This window comes from Kogia breviceps, chromosome 19 (genome assembly GCF_026419965.1).
Source record: "Kogia breviceps isolate mKogBre1 chromosome 19, mKogBre1 haplotype 1, whole genome shotgun sequence".
Lineage (NCBI taxonomy): Eukaryota > Metazoa > Chordata > Mammalia > Artiodactyla > Physeteridae > Kogia > Kogia breviceps.
The window spans coordinates 24,334,327-24,361,309 of NC_081328.1; the positions used below are offsets into that span (position 1 = coordinate 24,334,327).

General features: G+C 61.4%; 1 protein-coding gene across 13 annotated transcripts; it reads left to right on the forward strand.

Annotated features, from left to right (window-relative positions):
- Positions 1-507: 507 nt before the first annotated feature.
- On the forward strand, positions 508-26,427 carry TSPOAP1 (TSPO associated protein 1). Of its 13 annotated transcripts, none has more exons than XM_067020662.1 (32): positions 508-1,713; positions 2,526-2,633; positions 2,920-3,048; positions 3,640-3,819; positions 4,356-4,541; positions 5,788-5,865; positions 5,951-6,034; positions 6,297-6,386; positions 6,557-6,679; positions 6,925-7,029; positions 8,417-8,467; positions 8,786-8,806; positions 9,597-9,801; positions 10,384-10,556; positions 11,738-11,853; positions 12,160-12,269; positions 15,338-16,168; positions 16,341-16,492; positions 16,824-17,201; positions 17,272-17,526; positions 17,848-18,027; positions 18,623-19,450; positions 20,033-20,132; positions 20,220-20,374; positions 20,977-21,145; positions 21,522-21,593; positions 22,027-22,059; positions 22,253-22,356; positions 22,443-22,514; positions 22,728-22,838; positions 23,490-23,551; positions 25,242-26,427. In XM_067020662.1, exons 1-31 carry the CDS (start codon positions 1,384-1,386, stop codon positions 23,517-23,519), a joined length of 5,559 nt encoding a protein of 1,852 aa, XP_066876763.1. In that variant the 5' UTR covers positions 508-1,383; the 3' UTR covers positions 23,520-23,551; positions 25,242-26,427. The 13 variants fall into 13 exon arrangements, with proteins under 13 accessions (XP_066876763.1, XP_058903648.1, XP_058903650.1 ...); XM_059047665.2 differs by having other exon boundaries at positions 17,287-17,526; XM_059047667.2 differs by having other exon boundaries at positions 17,287-17,526; positions 21,549-21,593.
- The last annotated feature ends 556 nt before the right edge of the window (positions 26,428-26,983 follow it).

Genomic DNA, 26,983 nt, shown 5'->3' on the forward strand with positions numbered 1-26,983 from the left:
GTGCTGGCCCGAGATGGCCAGGTTGCCCCCAAAATGCAACCTGCCAGGAGGAAGCGAAAGCAATTCCCTCAGCCTATTTCCACCTCTGTCTCTTTGCTTCTATCTTCTGGTTGTCGTCACCTTGATTTCCCTGTCTCTCTCTTTGTTTCATCTGAAATCCCATCTTTTCTATTCCTGCCATTCTCCATGGCTGGATCCCTTGTCTATCTGTCATACCAACTCCTGTCTCTGTCTCTACCTGGCTTGGGCTGGGACTGATGTGGGGAGAACTGTCTGCAGCCCCCCTGTCTCTGTTCCCTGGAAAATGTGGGTGTGGGTGTGTGGGGGGGAGGGGTGGGAGGTCACATGTTGGGGGCACTGGGCCGAGATCCTCCTGTAAGGAACCTGCTCTTCCCTCTGTCCCGACACTGCCTGCCGGTCCAGCCCACCAGTCCAGCGCCATCACCATGGAAACCAGCAGCCGACTTCCTATTGGTGGGCAGGAGGGGAGGGGGGAGGGGAGAGCTGGCTCTCCCTCGCTCACCCCCTTATTCTGAGGCTCAGCCCTCCTCGGCGCCCACCATTTCGGGGCTCCGGGACTGTAGGGGACCCTTCCAGTCCCCAGAGCCGAGGCCAGCAGGGACAGAGACTATGAGGCAAGCAGCCCACCGACCCAGGCCTCCTTAAGACCAGCCCAGCCACCTAGCAAGCTGGCGAGCAGCAGCGGAGAGAGAAGCAGGAGATAAAGGGCCACAGCAGACCTTTGGGGGTCACCCCGGCAGCTCCTGTGGGCCCTAGCCAGGCTGAGGGATCGTGATGGATGGTCAGACTCACAGACGCTGACGGACACACCATGACAGCAGCGCGGCACTGAGACGCTCAGATACAACCGGTGACAGCAGCACACGCTGCCACAGCCCTGCAATACAGACAGCCACACACACAGAAACAACTGGTAACTCTGAAACAGGCACAGACAGTGACACACAGAACCACTACCCCCAGCACGCACAAGTGGGGGCACCCATCCTCCAAACACACACAGCAGCGCTGACCAGCACAGGCAGACCTGGAGACACACGCACACCCTCACCCGGGCACGGCTGTCGGTGGCCTCTGCACATCCTCCCCACCCCCACGGGGACACCCTTGCTCCTCCACACACTTGCGCGCACACACAGCCACGAACAAACGCAGCTCGCGTACCCCCAGCTCAGCTCTGGCAGCCCCGACTCCTGCAGCCTCCTTCGTGGGTGAGGAAGAACTCAGTCAACGTTGGATGGAGCTTCGGTGAAGCCAAGAGCTCAGAGAGGAAAGGGTCTGGCCTGGCGTGACCCTCACCAGCCCCTCCACCTGGCTGGGTGATGTCCCCGCGCCCGGGTCCTGGGGACCCTTGGCAGAACCATGGAGCAACTGACACCCCTCCCCCGGCCGGGGGACCCCGGAAACATGGAGCCATGGGCACTGCCCGCCTGGCAGAGCTGGACTCCAGGCCAGGGGGGCGAACCTGGAGGTGCATCTCCAAGCATTGCCGATACTCCGGCAGCTCTGCGTGTTGGAGAACTGAGGCCTGAGGAGAGCTCCGAGCCCGAGGGAGCCCGAAGCCCCGGGCCTGTGGGGGGCATCCAGCCTGAAAGAACAGAAACTGGGCTGCCCAGCCCCGGGCCGGGAGCATCGAGCTCTGGACTCGGCTGCCAGACGCTGGAGGACGAGGAGGTGGAGGCTTTCTCTAAGGTAAGGGCGTTGTGGACGGTTGGGGTCTGCGAGGTCGGGGATCTCACCATGCCCTCCAGCCTGGGCATGACACGCAACTCCACTGCCCACCTCTCTTCTCTGGGCCCATCTCTGTGTCTGTGGGCTCGTCTCTGTGACTGTCTGTCCTCCCTCCTTTGGTCAGGAATCTCACTGGCTCCATTTTCTGCCATCTGTCTGTTCTTCTGACTCTGCCTTCTCTGTCTACCTCTGGCCCTCCCCCTTCCCCCTCCCTCTGTGAGTCTCTCTCTGACTGTCTGTCTATGTCTGTCTGTCTCCTCTGCAAGTCTCTGTCCTTGGGGGCTGGAGAATACTGGGGGCATGTGGAGGTGTGTGATGGAATCAGAGTCCAGAGGAAGCAGATTAGGGGAGGGGGCTCAGTGCTGGGCTGAGGCAGGGAGGACACGTTTGGGGGTCGGTACGAGCAGTCTCCTGTAGAAGATGCAGGGACCGGGACTTTGGGGGACTCAGGGGCCCTGAGGAGCCTGGAGCAGTGGGGATGGGAGCTCGAGCTGGCATTTCCCAAGAGGGGAAGATGGGCAGGGGTGGAAAGAATTGAGGACTAGCAGGCAGGGTCCTAGGGTTGGGGGATGCTAGTGTCGGCAGGCGGGACTAAAGAACCCCTTCTCCTGGGTCTCCTGTGCTCCCCCCGAAGGCCTGAACTGTGTGGGAGAACCTTCTCGTCTCCATGTCTCCTTGGACTGTGGAGGGGGAATGCTTCCCTATGGAGGGCTCTGATTTCCACAGGTAGGGTGGGTTCCTGAGTCGCTGTGCCCTGTCCTTTCCCATGCCAGGGCAAGCGGAAAATGGGCTTTGGGGACAGGCCCAATCTGGAGCTGCTGAGGGCCGTGGGGGAGCTGCAGCAGCGCTGTGCCATCCTTAAGGAGGAGAACCAGATGCTGGTGAGGCTTGGAAAGCGAGTCCTGGGTCCTGGTTGGTGCTGGGGGGGAGGTGGACTCAGACACCCCGGGCCTCTGCCTCAGCATCCTTCTCATCCCATAAGCATCGCTCCAAGTGGGAGCTCCATGGAGCTGACATGACCCCAAGGCCCGGACAGGGTGAACCCCTACCTAGAGTTGCCAAGGACCCCACTGTGAGCCCAGGACTCTAGTCCAAGGCCCGGGCTGTTTAGGATTGGGTCTGGGGGCTGCTCCCCACATGCCCCAATTCTGGCTGACCCCTTGTCAGAGGAAGAGCAGCTTCCCCGAGACGGAGGAGAAGGTGCGGAGACTGAAGCGGAAGAACGCAGAGCTGGCGGTCATTGCCAAGCGCCTGGAGGAGAGAGCCCGGAAGCTGCAGGAGACTAACCTGCAGGTGGTGAGGCTGGGAGGCCACTGGATGGAGGCTGGGCGACCAGGGAAGGGGGGCGCCAGGGCCGGGCCGGAGGGGGTGAGGCTTGGGAGTCATGGACTCAGCACCTAGGAAAGCAGGAACCCAGGGGCTGAGGTGTAGGAAGGGCAAATGCCAGCCAGGCTGTAGGAGGCTGAGGGTTTCTGGAGCTACAAGAGGGAGGGAAGGGCTGGGCGGGGAGTTCCTGAGCAGGGCAGGGAGCAGGATTCTGGATCACCACGTGCTGGTGCTGGCTGCAGCCTCCAGCTGAGCTCATCTCTGGGTGCAGATCTGGTGGGGGCAGGGATGAAAACCCATCACAGTGGCAGCCCTCAATTAGCAGCATCCTTTGGGCCTAAACTAGGATGTGCAGTTAACCCTTTCACTCCTGCTTGAGGATTGCAGGGATTGGGTCAAAGGGAGGCTGTTGGTCTCCTGAGGGTAGACCCAGACCCAGGGTAGAAGCAGGAGGCCACACTTCTAGGTTTTCATCCTAACCCCTCCTGTGAGAGGAGCTGAGGATTGGGAGGAGTGCCCCAGTCCTCAGATGACCGTTGGCCTTACCCCTCCTCCGGCCAGGTGAGCGCTCCCATGCCCAGTCCAGGGGCCAGCTTGGAGTTGTGCCGGAAGGCCCTGGCCCGCCAGCGAGCCCGGGACCTCAGTGAGACAGCCAGTGCCCTGCTGGCCAAGGACAAGCAGATTGCTGCCTTGCAGCGGGAGTGCAGGGAGCTGCAGGCCAGGCTCACCCTGGCTGGCAAGGTGCGAGGAGGCCCTGGTCACCCCTTCCAGCCTGCCCGGGAGCATGGGATGTGGACTGAGATGTTAATGAGATGCAAATAAAGCGAGAAGGTGGAGGCTGCTGGGGAGTAGGTTCCCCTGGCAACGGCCCAGGTGGCAGCGGGGAGAAGGAGCCTGAACCGAAGGGGGTGGAGCCATGAGTCCCAGACCTGGGAATTTCTGTGCTCCAGGCTTCAGGCTGCATGCCAGTGGGTCTGACTGTATGAATCCACACATACCTCACACTGGTGTGAAGAGATGTTCTCAAGGCATTTAGCACAGTGCCGGGTACGCCGTGAGTGCCCAGTAAACGAGTTCCCGGGAATATTTGCACACGGGCTAGCGGGAGCATGTGGCTCTGTAAGCATGCATCTATGACCAGGCATGTATGCATGGGAGGATGTGTACCTTCCTCCGCCCCGGAGCCCCTCCAGTCAGGCGGAGGGCGGGCTCTGCTGGGCATGGCGTAGGGCGGGCAGGGGTTAGGCCCGACTCCCCTCCTTGTCCCGCGACTCCAGGAGGGCCCCCAGTGGCTCCACGTGCGGGACTTCGACCGGCTGCTGCGGGAGTCCCAGCGGGAGGTACTGCGGCTGCAGAGGCAGATCGCCCTGCGCAACCAGAGGGAGCCGCCCCCGCCGCCTCGGCCCCCAGGCCGGGCCGCCCCGGCCAGAGCAGGGGCGCCCGCCCCCGGGGCCCCGGGAGAGGTGAGCGCCGGCGCATGGGCAGGTGTGTGGGTGTGCGGAGATGGGGGTGGGAGCGGCTCGGGCGATCTCCCCCTGCACCGCGCTCAGGGCCCCGACGACGCGGTGGTGGCGTGCGCACTGCAAGGGCTTGGGGGACTGTCCCCAGCTGGGAGCAGGGTCCTCTGCCCGGCCTCCCGGGGCTCGTACCTGCGCCGCGCCCGCCCCCGGCGGCTCGGGGTCCGCCCTCCGCAGGCCTGAGGCCCGCGACCCGCCCCGCCGCCCCTGCCGTGCCGCCAGTGGTACGGCCCGGCTGCAAATCCCCGGTTGCCCTGGCAGCCACCCGGGGCCCAGCCCGCGCCTCCGCCTCCCGCCTCAGCCGCCGCAGCGCGGGGACGCCCCCTTCAGCGTCCGCCTGGTCCGTCAGGCCCGGCCCGGATACTCGGGGGCGGCAGTGTGTCCGCTCCCAGCTCCAGGTACGGGCGACCCTCACTGGGCGCCGGGCTGAGGTGGCCCCTGGTCCGAGGGCTAGGGACCCCGCTCCGGACCCCCAGAACTTGGAGGTCTGGCTCCTCTCCATCTTCTGTACTGGGCAGCACTTAGGTCCACCTCCTTCCGGGAAGAGGGGAGGGAGAAGGGACCTCCTGGCGACCGAGGCCTCAGGGTGTGGGATGCTTCTTGCTCAGATTTTGCCCCTCTGCCTGCCCCAGAGAGGGAGATGCATCACCCCTCAAGACCTGTCCTCCTCCGGAGTTTGCACGGATAACTGGGACGTGCAATAGGGTGGGCTTGGTGGAAGCTGGGAGGAGGGTCTGGCCAGGTCTGCAGGCTCTGGGCCGGGCCCAGATTCTATGGATCCATAACCCTTAGCTCTGGGGACACCACATCCCTGGGGGCCTAGGCAGCCTCCTACTTTTCTGCCAGCCGCTGAAGGACACCCAGGACAGTTATTGAGTGCAGAGCAGGGCTGGAAGCTAAAAAGGGAAAGCTTTGGCCTGGATAAGGGACCCATCTCCCAGGGCACGCATGGGTCTCAGGATCTCAAAGCACTACGTCTGGAGGACACAGGGGTGCAGCCTCTGCTCTTCCACATCAGCTGGAGATGAGGGGATGCGGTGGGGGGCAGACAACACCCCTACTTCCCGGGCAGGGATCTCTTTGCTGACCGTGAGATGGGCTGGGAACCTCCCTCAGACAGGCGGGGGCTGGGGGTAGGCTGCCCCGAGGCCCTCTTCTCAGGTGCCAGCCCTCTGCCCCTGGCCATTTCCAGGCCACGCCCCAGGAGGATGTGGAAAACCCACCCGTGGTCCTAGGGGAGCCAGAGAAACAGCAGAGGGTGCAGCAGCTGGTAAGTCCCAGGTCGAGGGCTGGAGGAGACCCATCGTGGGTGGATCTGTCTTCCCACATGAGGAGCTCCATTTCTGACCTCACAGGAATCAGAGCTCAGCAAGAAGCGGAAGAAATGCGAGAGCCTGGAGCAGGAAGCCCGGAAAAAGCAGAGGCGATGTGAGGAGCTGGTGAGCGCCCAGCCGGGAAGGCCTGGGTGGGTGGGTGGCTGGGGGGCAGCTCCGCCCTTCCCTCAGGCCAGCCAGGTGGTGGGCTCCCCTCAGCTCTGCTTCCTTCCCTCCTGCCCAGAGAGTGTGCTTTTTCCTCCCGTTCTGCGGGGCTCTCCTTTCCTGGCTGATGCAGGTTCCAGGTCGGGGAGGGCAGTGTCCTCTGTGGGGGGAGAGGAGGAAGGTGGGCTCTGGGACCCTCCCCAGAGGTCCTCTGGTCTCGCAGGAACTGCAGCTGAGGGAAGCCCAGAGTGAGAATGCCCGCCTCGTGGAGGAGAAGTCTCAGCTCAGTGCGAGAGCCACGGAGAAGGAGCAGGTAGCAGCTCTGCCCAGGTCCTGCCAGGCCCCTGGTCTCCAGGCACAGGGCTGTCTCCTCCACCCAGCAGCCCGGACTGGGCTACAGTATGAAGCATACTCTTACCCCTGGTGAGGATGCTGGGGGTGGAGGCTCACACCCTGAACCCCGTGGCGCTGCCCGCTCTCCAGGTGGAATGGGAGAATGTGGAGCTGAGGGGCCGGCTCCTGGGAGTGACGCAGGAGAGGGACTCGGCCCTTCTCAAGAGCCGGGGCCTGCAGAGCAAGCTGGAGAGCCTGGAGCAGGTGCTGAAGGTGAGGGGCCTGTGGGGGTGGGGCATCGGTCCCTGGCACAGGGAGAAAGCGGGACAGTGGCACTCTGTGGGGCACTGGAGTGCAGGCCGAGTCCCGGTGCCGCTGGCCCTTCCCTTCTCTAGCCTCAGTTTCCTTTTCGACAGAGAGTATCTGGAACACACGGTGTCTGAGGCAGCCTCACGTTAGATCTTCTGTAGGACTGGTAGAGCAGGGCTTGGGCCTTGACGCGGGCTCTTTCGTTCCAGCACATGCGGGAGGTGGCCCAGCGGAGGCAGCAGCTGGAGCTAGACCATGAGCAGGCCCGGCTTAGCCTGCAGGAGAAGCAGGAGGAGGTCCGGAGGCTGCAGCAGGTGGGGGCAGGGTTGGGGGGCGCGGAGCGGGGGAAGGGTGGTAGGTTGCCGGACCCCAGCAGCGTTACCGTCACTCCTCCGGTGGGTATTTACTGAGAACCCACTGTGAGCCAGGCACTGTGCCGGGCCCTGGAGGGACCGGGAGGGGGCAAAGGTCAGGTCCCTGACCCGATCAGCAAGTAAACAGATCCAGGAGCGAGATGATACCAGTCATGGACAAGTGCAGTGGAGGAAGTGACCTGGGGGATGTGACACAGAGTGTCTGGGATGGGGCGAGCTCGGCAAGGAAGGCCTCTAATACCTCAGGGGCCAGAAGGAGCCAGCTGCTGAGCACTTCGGGGAAGGGGCACAGAAGTGCCTATGCCCTGCGGCAGGAAGGAGCTCGGGGGTGCAGACCAGTGCGGCTGGAATGTGGTAGGATGGACAGAACAGCCGGAGTGGGCAAGGGCCAGATCACATCAGGCCTCAGAGGTCATGGGAGGAGTTTGGATATTTTGCTCTCTGAGTGGTTAGAAGCTGTTGCAAGGTCCTGAGCAGGCCAGTGGCTCCATCATTTTAGAGGATCGCGCTGGCAACACGGCAGAGGATGGACGGGTGAGTGGGCACGGAAGCAGGGAAGTCAGGTGTCGGGTGGCTGCAGGGGTCCAGGCGGGAGACGATGGCTGTCTGTATTAGGGTGTGGGCAACACAGAGGGAAAGAAGTGGATAGATTTGAAGTAGTGTTTTGGGCCTAGAACGGACAGGATTCACCATGGGATTCCAGTTGAGTGCCCCTTCTCTCACCCGTTCGCCGACTAAATGGAGGGCGAGGCTTTTCACTCTCCAGGAGTGAGGGATGAAGGGCCTCAGATTTGAGAGGCAGGGAATGCTGAGTTCTGTTTTTGGCCAAGTTTGGGTTGTGTGTTCAACCCTCAAGTGGAGATGTCCATAGACAGCTGGTTTCATGAGTCTCGAGTCCTGGGGACGCTGGTCTTGGAGACAGGTTTTGGAGTATTCAGTGTGTCTAGTCGGGTGACCAGAGGGGACCCTTTGGGAGAGAGTAAAAGCAGGCCCAGCAGTGTGCCCTGTCGCGCCCTAATCCTCCGGAGGGGTAGAAGATGAGCCAGCAGAAGAGGCTGAGAAAGAGCGTCAAGAGAGAGGGGAAGGAAACCCCGAGGCAGGAGGCCCCGCTCCTCGACCCTGTTGCCTCGTGACTCCGTTCCGGGTGGGGGTCAGGGAGGAACCCTCAGCCCCTTCCCAGCCCCTTCCCCCCTTCTCCCCCGTCCTCTCCCCTCCTCCCCTTCCTTCTCTCCCTCCTCCCTTCCAACCCTCCTCCCTTCCATCACACTCTATCCCACGCCCATAGCTCATCCTTCTCCTCTAGCATTTTGCCTCCTCCCACCTGCAGGCCCAGGCAGAAGCCCAGAGGGAACACGAAGGGGCCGTGCAGCTGCTGGAGGTGGGGCCCTGGGGGGTGGCCATTAGCTCTGCCCGCTTCGGGGAGGTGGGAGAGGTTCAGAGAGCCCTGGAATGGGTGGCGTGGGTGTGTGGGGAGTGGGCTCCCAGGAAGGGCCCCTAAGTGCTCTGGGGCCTGGGGGGATCCCCTCCCCCTTTGGCCCTGCAATATCCTCCCCTTTAGCAATTGCTCAGTCTGTCTAGGGAGCTGACTGGGCGGGGTCCGCTTGGCTCCCTCATTCCTTCCCTCCCTCTCTGGGCAAAATGACCTACAGGGTAAGGGTTCTAACCCTTCCTCTTGTGCTTTCCTCTCCTGCTACAGTCTACCCTGGATTCCATGCAGGTACGTCCTCCTGATTCCCCACCTCCCTGCGGGGGGGCCTGCCCAACACCTCTCCAGGCTGGCCGAGCTGCGTCTCCTCCCTTGGGTCTAAGTGCTTCCGACCCTCATGTCCAACGACGGGGGTGGGACTGGTAGCAGACCTGAGACTCCGCAGATGGGCTGGGATCTCACAGGACACGTGGGCCACCCCCTCGTCCCAGATCTGCCTCTGTGCATGGCAGACATAGGCCCTGCCCTCCGCGAAAACCTAGCCACTGAGACCTTGAGGAAGTTCCTCACCAGTCTAACCCATGATCCCCTTGACGGGTACTCTCCTGATCCCTGAGAAAAATTCCTGGGAATTGGTTCATTCCTGTCACAAAGATGTCCCTGGCTCCCATGTGGGATCTCTCCGGGGACTTCTCTGAGGGCAGGGATTTGGGTCACTGACTGTGGCAGGGTGACAAGCCATGGAGCTGAGAAAACTCCTGAAGTGATACTGTGGTGGTGACTGGGGTAGGGCGACCCCTTTTGGCCTAGAAAGCAGCCACAGCAGGAAGTGCCGCTGCCTGGGGAACGAGGCCTTGCTGCAAGAGGCAGGGCTGGGAGTGAGGCTGGCCCACAGCTCCGGGTCTTTTCCCTCAGCGGCACACTATTCGGGGCAGTGGGGCAGCCAGGCTGAGGGTTGGTGGCCAGGCCTAGGGGCTGGGCAGATGTGATCTGAAGCCTAGTGCGGGGCTGTGCGGAGACGGCACAGTTTGGATCTGGCAGCTTTGGTGGGTCTTGTAGCTTATCGTGGGTCTTGGCCCAGGTCCGGGTTCGAGAGCTGGAGGAGCAGTGCCGCAGCCAGACCGAGCGCTTCAGCCTCCTGGCGCAGGAGCTCCAGGCCTTCCGCCTGCACCCGGGCCCCTTGGATCTGCTCACCTCCGCCCTGGGCTACAGTACCCTTGGGGAACGCCCGCCACCCCCCTGCTGCTGTTCCACCCCCCAGCCCTGCCGGGGATCTGGCCCCAAAGGTGAGGTAGACCCCAGTGACATTAGCCTGGAATCCCCAGGTCTCGGGTTTTTTGTATAGAGCAGAACTCAGGTTCAGAGAAGGCTAGGAACTCACCCCCAAATCACACAGCAAGTTAGAGCCAGGTCTGGCCTGGACCAGGCTCCAGTGGGGAAAAAACAGGCCCGTGGGAGCATCTCGGCCTGCTGCTCCTTCCCCTTCATGGCCATGGCTGGGAGGTGGGCGCTAAGAGGCCGTAGCAGGCAGGATGGGCTGGTGAAGAGCCAGCTGGGCTTCAGTCAGATCTCGTGGTCCCAGCTCCACTTAACAGTTCACGATGCTGCTAATGCTCTGTGGGCCGTGTGTTCCGAGCTGTAAGACAGGAGCATCCCATGCACCTCATCAAGCTGCTCTGAGGAGCCTGTGAAATAATATATGTCAATCACCTCCACCTCCACTTAGTAAGTTCCCCCCACCCAGTATTTCCCTTCTTGTAAGGAAACTTGGCCGTGGAGAGCCTGATCCCTAGATCCAAGAGGACCCTTGGTCCCTGGTGGCTCCTCAGGCCACAGACGCCCAAGGCTACATGTCATCTTTTCTTTAGACCTTGACCTCCCGCCAGGCTCCCCAGGGCGCTGCACCCCAAAGTCTTCCGAGCCTGCCCCTGCCACCCTTGCTGGGGGCCCCCGAAGGACGGCCAAGAAGGCAGAGTCTCTCTCCAACTCCTCTCGCTCCGAGTCCATCCACAACAGCCCCAAGTCATGCCCTACGCCCGAGGTCAGTGCTGGGGCGGGGCCTGGGCTCTGGCTCTGCCTTGGGGCAGGTGGGTGGGGAGGTGACCAGGAGTTGGGTGGCCGCCGGCCCGTGTGGGGTCCCAAGTGGAGCCAGGCCCCGGGAGGGAGGATTCCTCCCGGTGGGCGGGCAGCTCAGGTGGGGCCCATCCCACCCTCCTGCAAGCCCTCCCTTGGGGCCGCGCAGCGCCCACCCCTCTGGGACCCAGAGAGGCCCTAGAGTCCTGGGCTGGATGGAGGGAGACACTGTGGTGTCAGCATCCACCTAATGAGGCTGGTCCTGAGTGTCTGTGGCAGAAGCAGGCGGTCCTTTGAGGAGGAGCACAGGTTCCGGGATTCAGGTCCCAGCTTTGTCTTAGGCAAGTCGCTGCCTCTTTCTGGGCTTCGGTTTCCTTGGCCGGGTTTGGAACTAATAACCCTGCCTCGTGAGGCTGTTGTGAGGATTACGTGGAAAAAATACAAGGGTGGTGCTTCCCTCAGTGCCGGGCACACCGTAGACGCTTAACGTGTGGCAGCTGTTGTCATTACCAAATTCTCTGGCATCACTCACAACCCCTCTGATCACCTCATCCATCTCTCCTACCTTCCAAACCCCAGAAAGTGTGTGGGTGGCCAGGCGCAGCCCTGCCGTCCCGGGTGGTTTCAAGGGGTAGAACCTGGCCGCGGCCTCTACTGCCCCCTTGTGGGATGGAGCGGTGGTGCTGGCTTTGGATGCCCCGGTTTCCGCTCCCAGAACCCGCCTCACGGGGACTTCTCAACCCCTTCTGCCTCCTGGCCTCCAACTCTGCACCATTGGAGTGCTTGGCGGCGTTTTTACCTTAAGGAGACGGACTGTCGTGGGACACCCTCCCCAGCCCCTCCCCCACCGGTGTGGCTGGCCCCCTCTCCGATGGGGAAAGTGGACTTGTTTACTGGGCTGGTGCAGAAAAGAGGCCGGGGCTCAGGGAGGGATCCAGTTTACCCCGCCCCCCAACCCCGGCCCTTGAGCCGGGGCATCTGGGCTCCACCAGGCCCTGCCGGCTCAGGTGCTGAGTCAGAAAACATCGGGGCCCATCGCTGCCGGCCTTGCCCAGCACCTGCTCAGTTTCTCTTCTCAAAACGGTGGGTCCTCCTCTGCCTTTGGCCCCTGGGTCCTGGAGGGGACTGGCCCTTTCTGCGTGTCCGCAGGTGGACACAGCCAGTGAGGTGGAGGAGCTGGAGGCAGACAGCATCTCCCTGCCGCCAGCAGCACCGGAGGGCAGCCGAGGAGGAGCCAGGATCCAGGTCTTCCTCGCTCGCTACAGGTGGGCCCTCACCCCTGCTCCCCATTTCCCCAGCACTTGGGCTGTAAGGGAGGGGGGGCCGGTGAAGAGCGCGGCCTCTGGAGACGGTGGGGGTGGGGCAGGGACCCCAGCGGGACATGTCCTCTTAGCCTCGTTGGGCTGGGGTGGGCGCAGTGGGTGTTCCACGTGGTTAAAGGGGGACAACCAAGTCTCCGTAGAGGCCGAGTGCACTGGGGGAGAGGACACAGGACACGGAGACAGAACATCAGTCGCTGTCTTCCTCCTCCTCCTCCTCCTCCTCCTCCTCCTCCGCACCTCCCCCAACAGCTACAACCCCTTTGAGGGTCCCAATGAGAACCCAGAGGCAGAGCTTCCGCTTACCGCTGGCGAGTACATCTACATCTATGGCAACATGGACGAGGATGGCTTCTTTGAAGGTAGGAAGGTAGTGGGAGTCATTCTGTCCATGCGCCTGCTTTTAAGCTCCTCTTCCCGAAGACCTCCACCCATCTGTATCCTCTCAGCCCACTGTAACTTCTCAGACTCAGCCGAAAGGCATCCAGAGACCCGGCAGCCCGCGGGGAAAGGGAAAGGGAAAGGGAGGGCTGTGGGAGCAGCCGGTCTGACTCCACACCTGCCCAGAGCAAGACAGGGCCTGCGACGGTCCAGGTGGCGGACAGAATGCCACAGGGAACTTCGGCTAAGTTCACTCTTGTGCTGGCAGACAGGGCATGGCAGCGCTTAGCACTAGTGACCTCGAGGTCAGGCACGTGGCATAGATCTGATGCTGGACCCCAGTCAGTGTGGGGAGGAGGAATCAGGGTCCAGAGCCCAGGAAAGGGTGTTAACAAGTGGTTAGCAGTTGTCAGGGCCCAGGCAGGGCGTGAGCTTCAGGGCAGTTGTACGGTGCCCGTGGGATGGGGCAACGGCGGCAGATGCCCCATTACTGAGACTGGGCAACAGGGCGGGGCCTGCAGAAGAAATGGCCTGGGAGACTCCGCACGGTGGCCCTGGCCAGGCACCAGGCTGCATCCTTCCGCAGTAGGGAGGATGGCACTGTACGGAGACTGGGATGTGGGTTGGACAGGGCAGGGTGAGAGCTGCAGCAGCCGTGTGTGGGGATTTAGGAAAGCCGTTAGGTCTGGGCCTGGAACACGCAAAGCTTTCGGAGCCTACTCAGCCTCTCCTCCTCGGGTCCCACGCCTGCTCTTTGAGTAGGTGCTGGGAATGCTGGTAAACAGCTAAATTCTCTATAAGGATGGATAATGGAGAGCAGGATTAAATAGCTCCCGGGAAAACGCTTTTTTTTTTTTTTTTTCCCGGTGTGCGGGCCTCTCACTGTTGTGGCCTCTCCCGTTGCGGAGCACAGGCTCCGGACGCGCAGGCTCAGCGGCCATGGCTCACGGGCCCAGCCGCTCCGCGGCATGTGGGATCTTCCCGGACCGGGGCACGAACCCGCGTCCCCCGCATCGGCAGGCGGACTCTCAACCACTGCGCCACCAGGGAAGCCCAAAACGCTTTTTTTAATTAAAAAAAAAAATAATAAAAAACACCAACACCTTTTTTTGGAGGGGGGGCAGCTAAAACATAAATATTAACTAACCACAGGTTACTAGAATTTGAACTATGCAATTTGGGATAGATTGAAAGGCATGTAGACAAGTGGGTGTAGGATGCCCTATTCCTCCTCCTCATACTTCAGCTAAGTGACGGCTTCATCTGTGTCTGGTCCCACCTGGGCTGCTCTCAGTGGCTCAAGCTTCAGGAGCACGAGACTGACTCTGGCCCAGGCTCCAGCACCAGCCTTTCAGGGCTGTGGATCTGCTTATGTGATGATTCCTACCGTTAACCTCACACCCCATAGTGTTAGTGCTTGTATTAATTTCCTAGGGCTTTTGTAACAAATTTCCACCAACTGGGTGGCTTGAAACAACGGAAATGTGTTCTCTCACAGTTCTGGAGGCCAGCAGTCTGAAATCAAGTTGTTGGCAGGGCCACACTCCCCCTGGAGGCTCTAGGGGAGAGTCTGTTCCTTGTGTCTTTCAGTTTCTGGTGGGTCCAGGTGTTCCTTGCTTGTGGCCACATCACTCCAGTCTCTGCATCTGTGGTCACATTTCCTCCTCTTCTCTCAGTGTCTCCCCCTGTGTGTCTCTTATAAGGACACTTGTCATTGGATTTAGGACCCACCCAGATAGTCTGGGATGATCTCATCTCAAGCTCCTGAACTTAATTGCATTTGCAAAGACACTTTTCTCAAATATGGTCATATTCATAGGATCCAGGGTTTAGGATGTGGACATATTTTTGGGGAGGCCACCTTTCAACCCAGTACGGTGCTCATGTTATCTAATTTATTGAAAGTCCCTTTTGTCTCTTCTTCAAGTTTCCTGACTTTTTGTTTTTCTGTCCTAGCATAAGTAGAGAGAGAGGGTGTTGGGGAAACTTACATGCCTTCCTGCAGCTCAGGCCTGCCTACACCCCCCTAAACCCTGGCCTTTGCTCCTCCTTCCTCCCAATGAGGCACACCAGCCACCAGCTCATCTGTTCCCCAGGAATCTTTCTCCTTTTCCCAAATTAGCTGTGACGTGACAGACTGTGTGTCCAATTCCTTGTTTTTCTGACGTCTCACAAACAAAAAACAAACGCTGTACAATAATACTCTGTTGCCAAGTGTTCAGGGGAACTGGCACAGGGTAACAGAACTTACCTTCAGTCGCTGTCTGACCTGACTACCAGTCATGCTTCTGGACCCAGGCCTGCTGTGGGTCTCAACCCCTTCTAGAACCCACAGGGGATTCTTTTCTCTGGCAGGTATGTCTTTTGTGTCTAAAGATTCCTTCCCTTACTCTGACCAGATGGGCGTCCCTCTCCCTTTGAGGATGTCTGTTTTCCACACAGGGAAGTTGAGGGGCACCCCCTCCCTCACTCCTCAGGCCTGTGTAAAATGACAGTTTTCAAACATACGGAAAAATGAAATAGTACAATGAATACCTATGTACTCACCACCTAGATTCAACAGTTTGTTAACATTTTGCCATAACTGCCTTTTCTGTATGTAGGTTAAAAAGATGATTGAAAAGCCAGTTGTAGACAGATGGTATTTTACCCAGACATACTTCAACATGCATCTCCTTCTAAGGACATTCTCCTGCATCCTTGCAGCCTCACCTGGGAGCTCGTTAGAAATGCAAAATCTCAGCCCCACCCAGACCTAGCTGAGTTAGAATCTGTATTTTAACAAATCGCCAGGTGATTCATATGCACATTAAAATTTAAGATGCCTGTCCTATATAACTACAGTACTGTTATCACACCAATGAGAATTAACAGTAACTCCCTAATCCAGATCTTGACTGCTCCTGTCTTTTAAAAATCGGTGACAGGTAAATGTCGATCGGAATCAGATGCTTAAGATCACCCACTAACCATTGCTAAAATGCATTTATTGGACTGCTTTTTCTCTACCTCCTCTCTGTCTTCCCCTCCCCTGCCCTCCCTCCACCAGGGGAGCTCATGGATGGCCGAAGGGGCCTGGTCCCTTCCAATTTTGTAGAGCGTGTGTCCGACGACGACCTCCTGACCTCCCTGCCTCCAGAGCTGGCTGATCTGTCCCACAGTTCAGGCCCTGAACTCAGTTTCCTGAGCGGAGGCGCGGGCGGCAGCAGTAGCGGGGGCCAGAGCAGCGGGGGACGCAGCCAGCCCAGAACAGAGGAGGAGGCTGCAGGGGACGAGCTCAGGCTGAGCCCCTCGCCCGAGGGCCTGGGTGAGCCCCCTGCCGTGCCTCACCCCCGCTGTCTGGCTGTCCTCAAGCAGCTGGCCCACAGCGTGGTGCTGGCCTGGGAGCCGCCTCCTGAATGCGTGGAGCTGCGTGGCTACCACGTCTGTGTGAATGGGGAGCTGCGGCAGGCCCTGGGGCCCGGGGCGCCCCCCACGGCTGTGCTTGAGGATCTGGACCTGCACACTGGGCCCCTCCGTGTCTCTGTTCAGGCCCTGACCAGCTGGGGCGGCTCTGACCCTCTGCGCTGTTGCTTGGTGCTAGGGGCCCGGGCCGGGGTGGCACCTAGCCAGCTGCGGGTCCATCGACTGACAGCCACGTCCGCTGAGATCACCTGGGCGCCCGGCAATAGCAACTTGGCCCATGCCATCTACCTCAATGGGGAAGAGTGCCCCTCCGCCTGCCCTAGCACCTACTGGGCCACCTTCTGCCACCTGCGGCCTGGTACACTCTATCAGGCCCGAGTGGAGGCTCAGCTCCCACCTCGAGGGTCCTGGGAACCAGGCTCGGAGAGGCCAGAGCAACGGGCTGCCACCCTGCAGTTCACCACACTCCCAGCAGGTAGGTGGGCTTGGGCACCTGGTGTCTTTAACACCTGGGAGGTCAGGCCACGGACGGTGGCCTAAGGGGAGACTGTTGCTACTTGCGTTTTTAGAGAAATGGCAAAGTGGGCTGTTACGTCTGGCAGTGTGTGTGCTGCATTATTGGGTCTTGTGTGTCCCCCTCCCCCTAGGCCCACCCGATGCCCCCCTGGATGTGCAGATTGAGCCAGGGCCCTCCCCTGGCATCTGGATCATCAGCTGGCTCCCGGTAACAATTGATGCTGCTGGCACCTCCAACGGCGTCCGGGTCACAGGCTATGCCATTTATGCTGATGGTCAGAAGGTATGGCCTGAGGACTGCCCACCTGTACCCTGGGATCGAGATGTGGGTCTCTCCTCGCCATGCTCAGAGGCCTGGGCTCCCCAACCTGGCACGGAGGCTGCCTGGCCCTGGCATTTGGGCACTAAGTAGCAGATTGGTTAAGAGCATGGGCTCTAGTAGCAGGTGACCGGGATTCCACCACTGGAACCACGTGGCCAGGAGGCTTAGAAGAGGCGTGGCGCGCCAAGGGTGCCGTGCCTGGCGTGATGCTAGTCACTGTGGTGGTCGCGGAGTCCTCACACCTGGCCGCCTCAGCCTCCCTTTCCTGTGCTGTGCTCCTTCCACGCTGCAGATCATGGAGGTGGCCTCCCCCACGGCAGGCAGCGTGCTGGTGGAGCTGTCGCAGCTGCAGCTGCTGCAGGCGTGCCGCGCGGTGGCCGTGCGCACCATGTCGCCCCACGGCGAGTCGGCCGATTCCGTCGCGGCCCCCGTCGCCCCCGCCCTGGCTGAGGCCTCCTCGCCAGCCAGGGCCTCCTGCCCCTCCCCACGGCTGGGCTCGGAGACCAGGCCGCCCCTTGCTCCAGCCTCCCCGGGGCCTGGAGACCCCAGCTCTCCCCTCCGGTGCCCCAACCCCCATGGAACTCGAGAGCCCCCCGGGGGCTCCCCAGCAAGCTCTCCCGCAGAGACACCGAAAGGATCCTCAGAGGAGCCCCCAGTGCCTGGCTCTCAGGTACCCTGCTGGGGGGAAGGGGAGCAGGTGGAGACTGGGAGAAGGGTCTGGCACTTGGGCCTTTCCTCAGTGCCTGCCATTCCAGGAGGAGGCTGGGGCAGCTGCGCTGGGTGCCCCAGGGGACAGGAAGGCCAGTGAGCCGACCTCGGGAGAGCGAGTTCCTGGCCCTGCAGCTTCCTCCCTGGCCGAGGAGGAGGCGGGGTGGACCGCGGGAGAGGCCCGCCCGGCCCCTGGCTCCCCGCAGGGAGCTCTGGCCCAGAGGCTCCCCTGTGCTGAGGCCTGCCGTGGAGGAGACACAGGGCCTGGGCTGAGGCCCAGGGCTGAGGTACGGGGCCACCTCAAGGAATGGAGGCCCCCCTCCCTGCCCTCTGCCGGCCCAGATCTGGCTGTCCCCTCTGCTTGTTCTCTGCTCTGGTCTGTGCTGTATGTCTGGCCAGCTCTTTGTCACTTTGTCTTCCAGGTTTCTTTCCTTTTTGCCTGCCATCCTTCTTCTTCCCCAGCCCCTACCATGCATACCCCCTGTTTGAGGCATGACCCTGTCTCCCTCTGTCAAGGGACCCCGTTCATTCTGGCTGGGGCTGACCCTTTCAAAGCGCCCTCCCCTCCCTCACCTCCCTGTTCTCCTCCCTTGTCTGGCCTCTTGCAGAGAGAGGACACGGCCGAGCTTGCGGTCCGTCTGGGGAGCTCCCTTGCGGACCATGGCCGCAACTCAGATCTGTCAGACATCCAAGAGGAGGAGGAGGAGGAGGAAGAGGAGCTGGGTGTCAGGACTTGCTCTTTCCAGAAGCAGGTTGCTGGCAACAGCCTCAGGGACAATGGGACCAAGGTAACGGGGTGAGGAGGGACTGGTGGGCCCTAGACCTCGGGTTCTGGGGGCCTCTGCCCCACGTGTCAGGAGCTGCTCCAGTGCCACCGAGTGCCAGCAACATTCTAGGTGTGTGGCCTGGGCCCTGTCCTGAGCAGCAGAGAGGAAGTGGCTCAGGCTTGGCCTCTGCCCTCCTGGAAAGAAAGGGGAGAATGAGGCGCTCTTTTCTGTAACTTCTCCCCATCAAACCCACCAGATGCAGTGCCCTGGCCATCTGAGAGCTCGTGCTGGGAACTTCCAAGGAGGGGGTGGGAGGCCTCCCTGCTGTTACAGGCATGGCCTGTTCCCTGACGCTTCTGCCCACCCCCCCCCCCCGGGATCCCAGCATCTGGGCAGCCCGTTCTTGGGTGTGCTCCCTAATTCTTCCTCTGGCTCTGCCCCGGACACGCTGTGTGGCTTTGGGCCAGCCTCTCTCTCTGGTCTTTCCTCTTGGAGGAAGCGGAGAGAGAGCTATGGGTTACCTGAAACCCCTGCCCTCATCTGAGGGCAAAGGTCACAGCTCTGTCCTTTTTCCACGGACCTCTCTTCCCTGCCGCCCTCCCCCCCCTCCCCCCAGCCCCAGCCCGACCCCTTCTGTGAGACTGACAGCGACGAGGAGATCTTGGAGCAGATCCTGGAGCTGCCTCTCCAGCAGTTCTGCAGCAAGAAGCTCTTTAGCATCCCCGAGGAGGAGGAGGAAGAGGACGAGGAGGGGCCGGGGGCAGGCTCTTCTTCCCGAGACCCTGACCCACCCGAGCCTGCATTCCTGGGGCTGGGCTGTGACAGCGGTTGGCCCCGAGGACCTGGCCTGTGTCCTCTGTCTCCCGAGCCCTCCAGGGCTGGGGACCGCCTGGAGGACATGCCTGGACTAGTTGGTGGAAGCAGCTGGAGAAAAGGAAGTGGCTCCCCCGAGAAGCCCCGCAACCGCAGGCGGTCCCCAGATCCTCGTGAACACTGCAGCCGACTTCTCAGCAACGGCGGGCCCCAGGCCTCTGGGCGACCAGGCCCCGCCCGGGAGAGGGGCGGCCCCGCCGTGGGCGAGGGCACCAGGGCTGGACCAGAGGCTGGTGGGAGAGGGCGGCCGGCCCCTTCGAGGAGGTGCCCCCGTGGCCCAGCCCCAGAATCGGGCCTGGCCAGCTGCCTCTCCCCCAAGTGCTTGGAAATCAGCATCGAATATGATTCTGAAGATGAGCAAGAGACGGGCGGCGGGATCATCAGCGTCACCAGCTCCTGCTACCTCGGAGATGGGGAGGCGTGGGGTGCAGCACCCACGGGAAGGCCCAGGGGGCCTCCGAAAGCCAATTCAGGCCCCAACCCCTACCCACGCCTCCCGGCCTGGGAGAAAGGGGAGCCAGAGCGGAGAGGCCGCAGTGCAACTGGCAGAGCCAAGGAGTCACCCTCCCGGGTCCGTGCCCTCTCCCCGCCCCGGGCAGCCCCCTGCCTGCTGCCGCCGGGTGGCCCCGCTTGCTGCTCACCGGCTGCTCCCATTCCACGCTGCGTCTCCATCAGCAGAGGTGGGGCTGGGCCTCCGGGCTCCCTCACCTGTCTCTTCCCACACACATTCCACTGCTTTGCTGCTTCTGTCAGCCGGAACTGCGCTGCACGGTGTTCTGTGGCCACGAGTCGCCAGTTGCCGCCAGCCAGCCCCCTGCCTTCGGGCCGGGGGGTCCTTTCCTCTGCTTAGCTAGTTACGTCTTCAGGACACTGACTGTGGTATCCGGCATCACCCGGCCCTGACACCGAGAAGAGGCACTCCTCTCCCACGCTCCTCGGCCCGCTCTCAGATCTAACCTTAGTCCCTCTACTCCACTCAGCTGCTAAGGTGGCCGGAGCTGGGCCTCCCCTGCTGGTGTCCCTGCTCTGCTGCGCCGCTTTCGCTGACGGGGCAGAGCCCGGGCGGGGAGCGCTTGCGGGGTCCTGCCCCTGCTGAGGTGCCCGCCAGAGGGGCGGTGCGTCACTTCTGCCGTCTGTTGCCCTCTCTTTGCAGGCAACAGAGACCGGGGAGCCCAGAGGGCAGGACGGCTCTGGGCGGAGGGGCCCCCAGCGGAGAGGGGCCCGGGCCCCCAGGCCAGGCTCCGCGGAGCTGGGTGAGCAGCTGTGGGGGGTTGGGCCAGGCTGAGGGGGCTTTCCTGCCCCCCTTGGCCAGAGCTTATTGGCACTGCTCTCCCCAACAGCCCCTCCGAGGAGCCCTCCAGAAGAAGCACTGGCTTACCGGGACCTACCTGTCAGGGTCTTTGTGGCTCTGTTTGACTATGACCCCGTGTCGATGTCTCCCAACCCTGATGCCGGGGAAGAGGAGCTCCCCTTCCAGGAGGGCCAGATCCTGAAGGTGACTGACTCACTGTCTGGTCCTGCTTCCTCCCCCTGCTTTCCTGCGCTGGGGGTATGATAGCCACGCGTGGCTGAGAACACAGCGTCTAGAGCCAGCTGATGTGGGGTGGGGTCCTGATTCTGCCACATCTAGCTGTGAAACGTTGCGGAGATTAGCTAACTCCTCTGGGCCTCGTTGGTAAAATGGGGATAATGTTAAGTGTCCCCCACAGGGTTGTTTGAGGGTGAAATGATTCGGTACCCACAGGGCCCTGAGCCTGCCTGGCCGACAACACGTGATGACTGCTGCTGCTGTTAGCATTGTAACTTTTATGGTGCCTCCAAGTATTTATTGAAGGCTTCCCGGCTATTGCTCTGAGGTCAGGGCCGGACCCGGGGGATGGATGTGCAGATAGTGGGTGACGACCCCACGGAAAGGGCCATTTTCTGTCATCCCTCGGATCCGTATTCTTGGCTCTTTCCCCCTACGATCTCCTGTTCCACAAAAGGTAGAGCATTCTTCCGCAGTCCCAAGTGTGGTGCTGCTGTGAGCTCGGGGCCTCAGGTGCAGGGAGCAAGCTGAACTGGCCTCCTGACACAACGGGTCTTCTTCGCGTCCAGGTGTTTGGGGACAAGGATGCCGATGGCTTCTATCGGGGTGAAGGCGGGGGCCGGATGGGCTACATCCCCTGCAACATGGTGTCCGAGGTGACTGCGGACAGTCCTGCAGGGAGACAGCAGCTGCTCCAGCGGGGCTATTTGTCCCCGGATGTTCTCGTCGAGGGTTCAGGTATGACCTGCTCCTGTCCCCCACCCACTTCCTGCCACCACAGTGCCAACTCCGACACTGCCCCCGCCCAGAGCAGTTCGTATGTCTGGAGGGGCCGAGGGGCCTGCTTGGTCCAGAGTCTGGCAGAGCCACTGGGGCCCTCAGAGACTGAGGCCAGTGTGGCCTCAGCAGTGAGCTTGCCGCCTGGCATGGGGGTTCACTGCCGAGGGGACGGGCCCTGTGTTTTGGATCCGGGAGGTGGGGGATGAGAGAGGAATGCCCTTAGACGCTCTAGCGCAGCAGCCCTGGTGCAGCCCCGAGAGAAGACTGGAGTCACTGTCCATCTCCCTCCCTCGCCTCCGTTTCTCTCTGACATCTGCTTGCCTTCCTGGACCAGGGAACGGCCCCTTTGTCTACTCCACAGCTCGCACGGCTGGGCCTCCCCCCAAGCCCCGCCGCTCCAAGAAAGGTGGGTGAGACCCCCTTCTCCCTCGGGGGCCTGTGAGGATGGGAGGGTGGGGACACTACTTGGCTCCCTGGGGAGAGACGTGGGAGGTCTTGAGCAGGTTCAGGGAATCGGGCCAGACCTTCATCCCCAGCCACCCCTCCAGTGGGCAGCTTCATTCCAATGGAGATGGGGAGTGGTTTGCTGGGACCTCTGTTCCAGAAAGCACCCGACTATAAATTCTCTGCCAGCTGGAGCGAGTCACTTACCCTTTCTGGGCCTTAGTTCACTACAAAAACCAAAGGGCTGGGCTGATGTGCTCTCCGAGCGTCCTTCTCCTGCATCCCTTGTGTGAGGCTGAGCATCCTGCCTGCCCTGCACCAGCACCCCGCCTCCCCCGCCCCCAAAGAAGAGGGATGTGAGGCGCGGGGCTCACAGTCGTATATTCTCTCCACAGCTGAGTCGGAAGGCCCTGCCCAGCCCTGTGCAGGTGAGGGGCCATCCCTGTGCAGTGGAGACTGGGGAGAGAGATGGGGCGGGGCAGCCCCTCCGACCTCTCCCCGGGGGCTACGACTAGCGGGGAGGTGGTGAATCGGGGTCAGCGGGCCTCCAGTGCCAAGGATAGTAGGGGGGTGGGGGAGGGTCTAGAGAGAGTCCTGAGTCTTCTCCCCCTCCCCCTCCAGGCGCCCCCCAGCAGGTCTCCTCTACTGGCCTGAAAGCTTCCCGCTCCATGGTGGCCGCATTTGACTACAACCCCCGAGAGAGCTCCCCCAACATGGATGTGGAGGTGAGGACCCTCAGATAGAGCCCAGCCGAGCTCGGCGGTGGCAGGGCCTCCCCGGGCCTGACACGTGCCTCTTGGTCTCTCCATAGGCAGAGCTGCCCTTCCGGGCAGGGGACGTCATCACTGTGTTCGGGGGCATGGACGATGATGGTTTCTACTATGTGAGAACATGGGGGTGGGGGGGATGTGCCCAAGAGGGCTCTCCCAGAGCCGGGGAGGGGATGAGCAAGGGTTCCTGACGGAAGCCCGGAGGAATGGACCAGGTGGCCTCCCATGATAGCGACGTTGACCCCAGGCCGTGCCCCGGGGGCTTCGGGGTCAAGGGGGTGGGGGTGAGGCCTCTCCTAGTCTTAGTCTCAGCCTCTCCTCCCCAGGGGGAACTGAATGGACAGCGGGGCCTGGTTCCATCCAACTTCTTGGAGGGCCCTGGGCCTGAGGCAGGCGGCTCAGACAGGGAGCCCGGGACACCCCAGGCCGAGGAGCAGGTCAGTGAGGACCTGGGCTCCCTGCTCAGCAGTTGGGTCTCTGTGCTGCTGGTGTGGTTGGAGGGGGGCGGGGGGGGGCGGGACGGCGTCCTGCGAGGAGTGCAGCCGGGCGGTGGTCCGGGTGCGCACTGCGCCCAGTGCGGGGCTGCGAACTTCCGCCAGAGGGAGCCCAGCCGGGGTGGCTTTCTCCCGGTGTGTGCCGCTCTGTGCAGTGGGGTGAGGCCGAGACCTTGATCCCCAGCTGCCCACACCCCCGGCCAGTGCAGGTGAGGGGCCCCGTGGAAAAGGACCCTCAAGCCTCCCACACCTCTAGCCGCCATAGCCCCTGGTACAGGGACCCTCCTCACCCCGCTACTGCGTCTCTCTGTCTCCCAGGTGCCTTTTAAACCCAGATGCCCAGCAAGGCCCGGCTTCCTGGGTGGGTGGAGTACAATTAAGCTCCAGGTTCACGGGGCAGGGAGAGGGTGAGGAGGCCAGGCGCCAACCGGAAAGCCCTGGGTCTCCATGTGCAATCGTTCCAAAGGCAGGGGCGATGCAAATGCAAAGCTGCACCTGCCCGTAAGGCCTGGTGACCTGGGCGACCTGGTGACCGGGTGGAGAGTGTATGGTCTGGCCGTAACCCGTCTCCTCTCTTTGGTCCCTGTGCTTCAGAGAACGAGGAGGAGAAGAGTCCAGTGCTAGATGGAGATAGATATATGTAGAGAAAGCGACATGTAAGTGGGGACTGACCCCTATGTCCACGTCACCCTACTCCTCGTGTCACCTTAATCAGACGGTGCTCCTTTGTCTCAGGCACCGGAGCTGAACTGGCTTTTCCCCCTTCTTCCAGGGAACAGGGGACGGGGCTCTTGCCGTGAGCCAGATTTGGGCCGAGGATCAGCCCCTCCCCTTGCCTTACTCTGGGTGATGCCAGCCGCCACAGGAATACATGTCATCCTAGGATATAATGTCCCGTGTTAGCTGAGTCCTCACATTCTATAGCACACGGGGCTTATAGAATATTATGTGACATTCATATGGCTCATTGGTATATTATGATACTATATGACTATGGTATTATAATATTGTGATTATTATTGGTGACAGAAGGATGACACTAACGCCACCAGTAATAACAGTCTCCCCCACCACGGTCTCCTCTGTATCAGAACCTGTTAGGGAATCAGATGCATGATTTTATGTCCAACTTTCCATTTTCTCCGCTGGGGGGCATAAAAGGGGAGGCTTAAACAGTTGGAGTCCGCAGATAACCCCAGACCATTCATCTCTGGGGCTCAGAGTCTCCCTCCATTTGTTTCCCCAGCAACCCCTCGCTCCTGGGAGCCCTGGGAGGGGTGGGAAGGGCCTACCCCCCCCTCCGCCCCACCCCGGCCAGCCATCAGCCCCGGCTAGTTGGCCAGAGACTCTTTGACCTCTGGGTGCTAGCAGAGCTCTTTGTGGGCGGCCCTGCCACGTCACCAGGGTCTTAGGTGAGGGCGGGCCCCAGGCTGGGCACCCAGCACCTGCCAGCAGACTGCCAGGCTCTGGGGGGCAGGGGATGGAGAACACACAGGCTGGCAGGAGCGGACGGGGCTGTACCAGGCACAGGAGGCCGCAGAGTGGATGTGGGAATTTGGCGGGAAGCAGAGAGGCTTGCTCGTGGCGCTCTTGCTCGTCCAGCCGCTGTTATTAGGCCACTAGCAGCACAGTCTGGGTGGGCCTGTGGCAGAGGGGGAGACACTCACGGTGGCAAACGGAGCGAGGAGGAGATTCTGCAAGGGAGACGTGCTAAGGGCGGGGCAGCAGCCTCCAGAGCTGCGGTGGGTGCTGAGCGCCGCCCGACCGTGAGTCCCCTCTGGCCCCGGGCTCCCTGCAGCCCTCTCAGGGGCCATTCAAGGAAGGGTCTCCATCTCCTCCCCATGGGGTAGGCGCTCCTCCACTCCCTGAAGGCTCTCGGACACTGTGTCTGCTGGCCTGTGCGGGCCTGCTCCTTCCGTCTGTGCGCTGGTGCAGGAGCCATCGTTCCTGGGGTGTATGGCTCCCTCCAGCGTCCCTTCGGTTGGGAGGGGATGACGTGGGGGATTTGGAGCACCCAACCCGAGGGTCAAGTCCAAGGACTCTTGAGCCCAGCCTCCTACAGAGAAACCCAGAGAAGGGGAGGGGCTTGCCCAGGTCCAGGTGAACAGAGCAGAAATGAGACTCCACGTCTGTCCCTTCCGACTCCCAGCTCAGTGCTCCCTCTGCATCATGGCGCCCGTTTGCCTCTCCATGCTCTGTGTGGGGCAGTAGCCAGGCGGTGGGTTTTGGTTCGCGACTGTGCTTCCATGACCTGGGGTCTGCAGGCCCCTGAGGTTTTGGCGGAACGGAGGCGGGTTGGGTTGGGGGGTCAGGCCCTGACCTTGCCCCTTTTCTCTCCCATTCTAGCACTGGGCCAGCTCAACACAAGGGCCCCCAGCGCCCCCAGGCTGGCCCTGTGCTCCTGGCCCTGGCCGCTTCGCCGGGATTGAATGGGGGGTGCCGCAGGGCCCGAGCAAGAAGGTGTGGGGTCTCCTCTCCAAGGGGAAGCAGCTCCTCAGGAAACTGGGCTCCGGGAAGAAGGAGTGACGCTGCAGCCCATCCTGCAGGCCCGAGGCCCCGGCGCACTGTCCTGGCTGCTTGGGGAAGGCCCTGGCCTCTCCGTCTCCCGAGCCAGCGCTCTGGCACGCGGATGGGAATTACACTCGGTGAAGGTCAGAGCTAGATGAGCCCTTGCGGATGAGTCCTCTGGATGGGCATCTCCCTCTGACGGGAGGGCTGCCTGAGCCGCGGCGTGGAAGCGAGTCGGCCACAGGGGCCGCGCGCCTGGGTCACAGAGCCAGGCCTGGATGTGGACTCGCGACTCCTGGTTCTCCCACCTCCGCCTGGTGTCCAGCATGCGATGCTAGTCCCTCCTTGGCCTCCACACACCTGGCCCGGGGACCCCGTTCCCTCCGACGGCGCTGGCCATCCTCATCAAGTCTTCCCTCCCTGAAGGAGACTTTACACTGGATTCTGCAGAGCGCCCCCCCCCCCAACCCGGGGCGGGCAGGGGGCTGGAGCCGTGTATATATGTACATACTCAGTGCCTCAGCCCGGCTTCTTCCATCTCCCTTCCACTGCACAGGCCCGGGAAGGAGAAAGGCCAAGCCAAAGCGGGCCTGACCCCGCCCCATAGCGCTCCCCTCCTGCCAGCCACCCTTCTGGCCTGAGATCCAGGCCAGCGGGCAGAAAGCAGGAGTTGGGTTTGCCTTATTTTGCTCATCAGATTCAGCTTCTCTTTTGCATCGTTTCCCTCTGGCCCCTGTTGGAGTCGGGGGCCTGGGGAAGAGGACAGATTTATGCAGCTATTTTCATACATTTCCTGTTGAGATGGGGGGGGGCTCTCCCCCCTTACCCTAGCCACCTCCCTCTCCCTCCCCCTCCCCCTCCGGCTGGGTGAGTGTCTCTGCATGTTTCCTTTGCTGTGGTGGGAGATTGATTGTTCGACTGGATGCCCCCCCACCCCAGCCCACCTTGCTCTCCAGGGGTGTGGAATGGTGGGGGCATTTGTTTAAAGAGACATTTTATTATAATAAAGTCTATTTTCACAAAACCCATGCTGGGCTCTATCTGGGATGTAGGACTCCTGAGGGGCGGGTCCTGGTGGGCTTTGGACTCCACTTTAGAACCCAGAAGTTAACATCTGACGGCAACTGGGGTAAAACTGATGAACACCAAGAAGACCCAGCAGCTCTGGAATTCTCTTCCTAGGAAGGTTTGGCAGCTTCCTGAGTTCCTGGTTGCAGGGCCAGGTGTTCGGAGTTGGGTCAGGGTCCTGGAGGAAGAAAGTGACCTGGGAAGGGGGGTGGGGAGACAGGAAGAGAGCAGGCACCTGTTTCAAGGTGGTGGACTGAACCGATTACATACTGCAATCTTGATTCTCCTGGACCAAATTCATAGGAATAATAGAGGTAAAGAAACCCAGCCAGACATGCAAATAAACAAGATACATAGTTCCATTTGAAGAAGGGGGACAACCCAATAGGCTAGAAACAGCAGGATTTCAGAAAGGACTGAAAACAGGTGGGAGATCACACTCAGAAACCTCAAAGCAGGGCACCTGTGGGAGAATTCTGCACAGAGCTCCACGCCTAGAGGTGGCACAGACA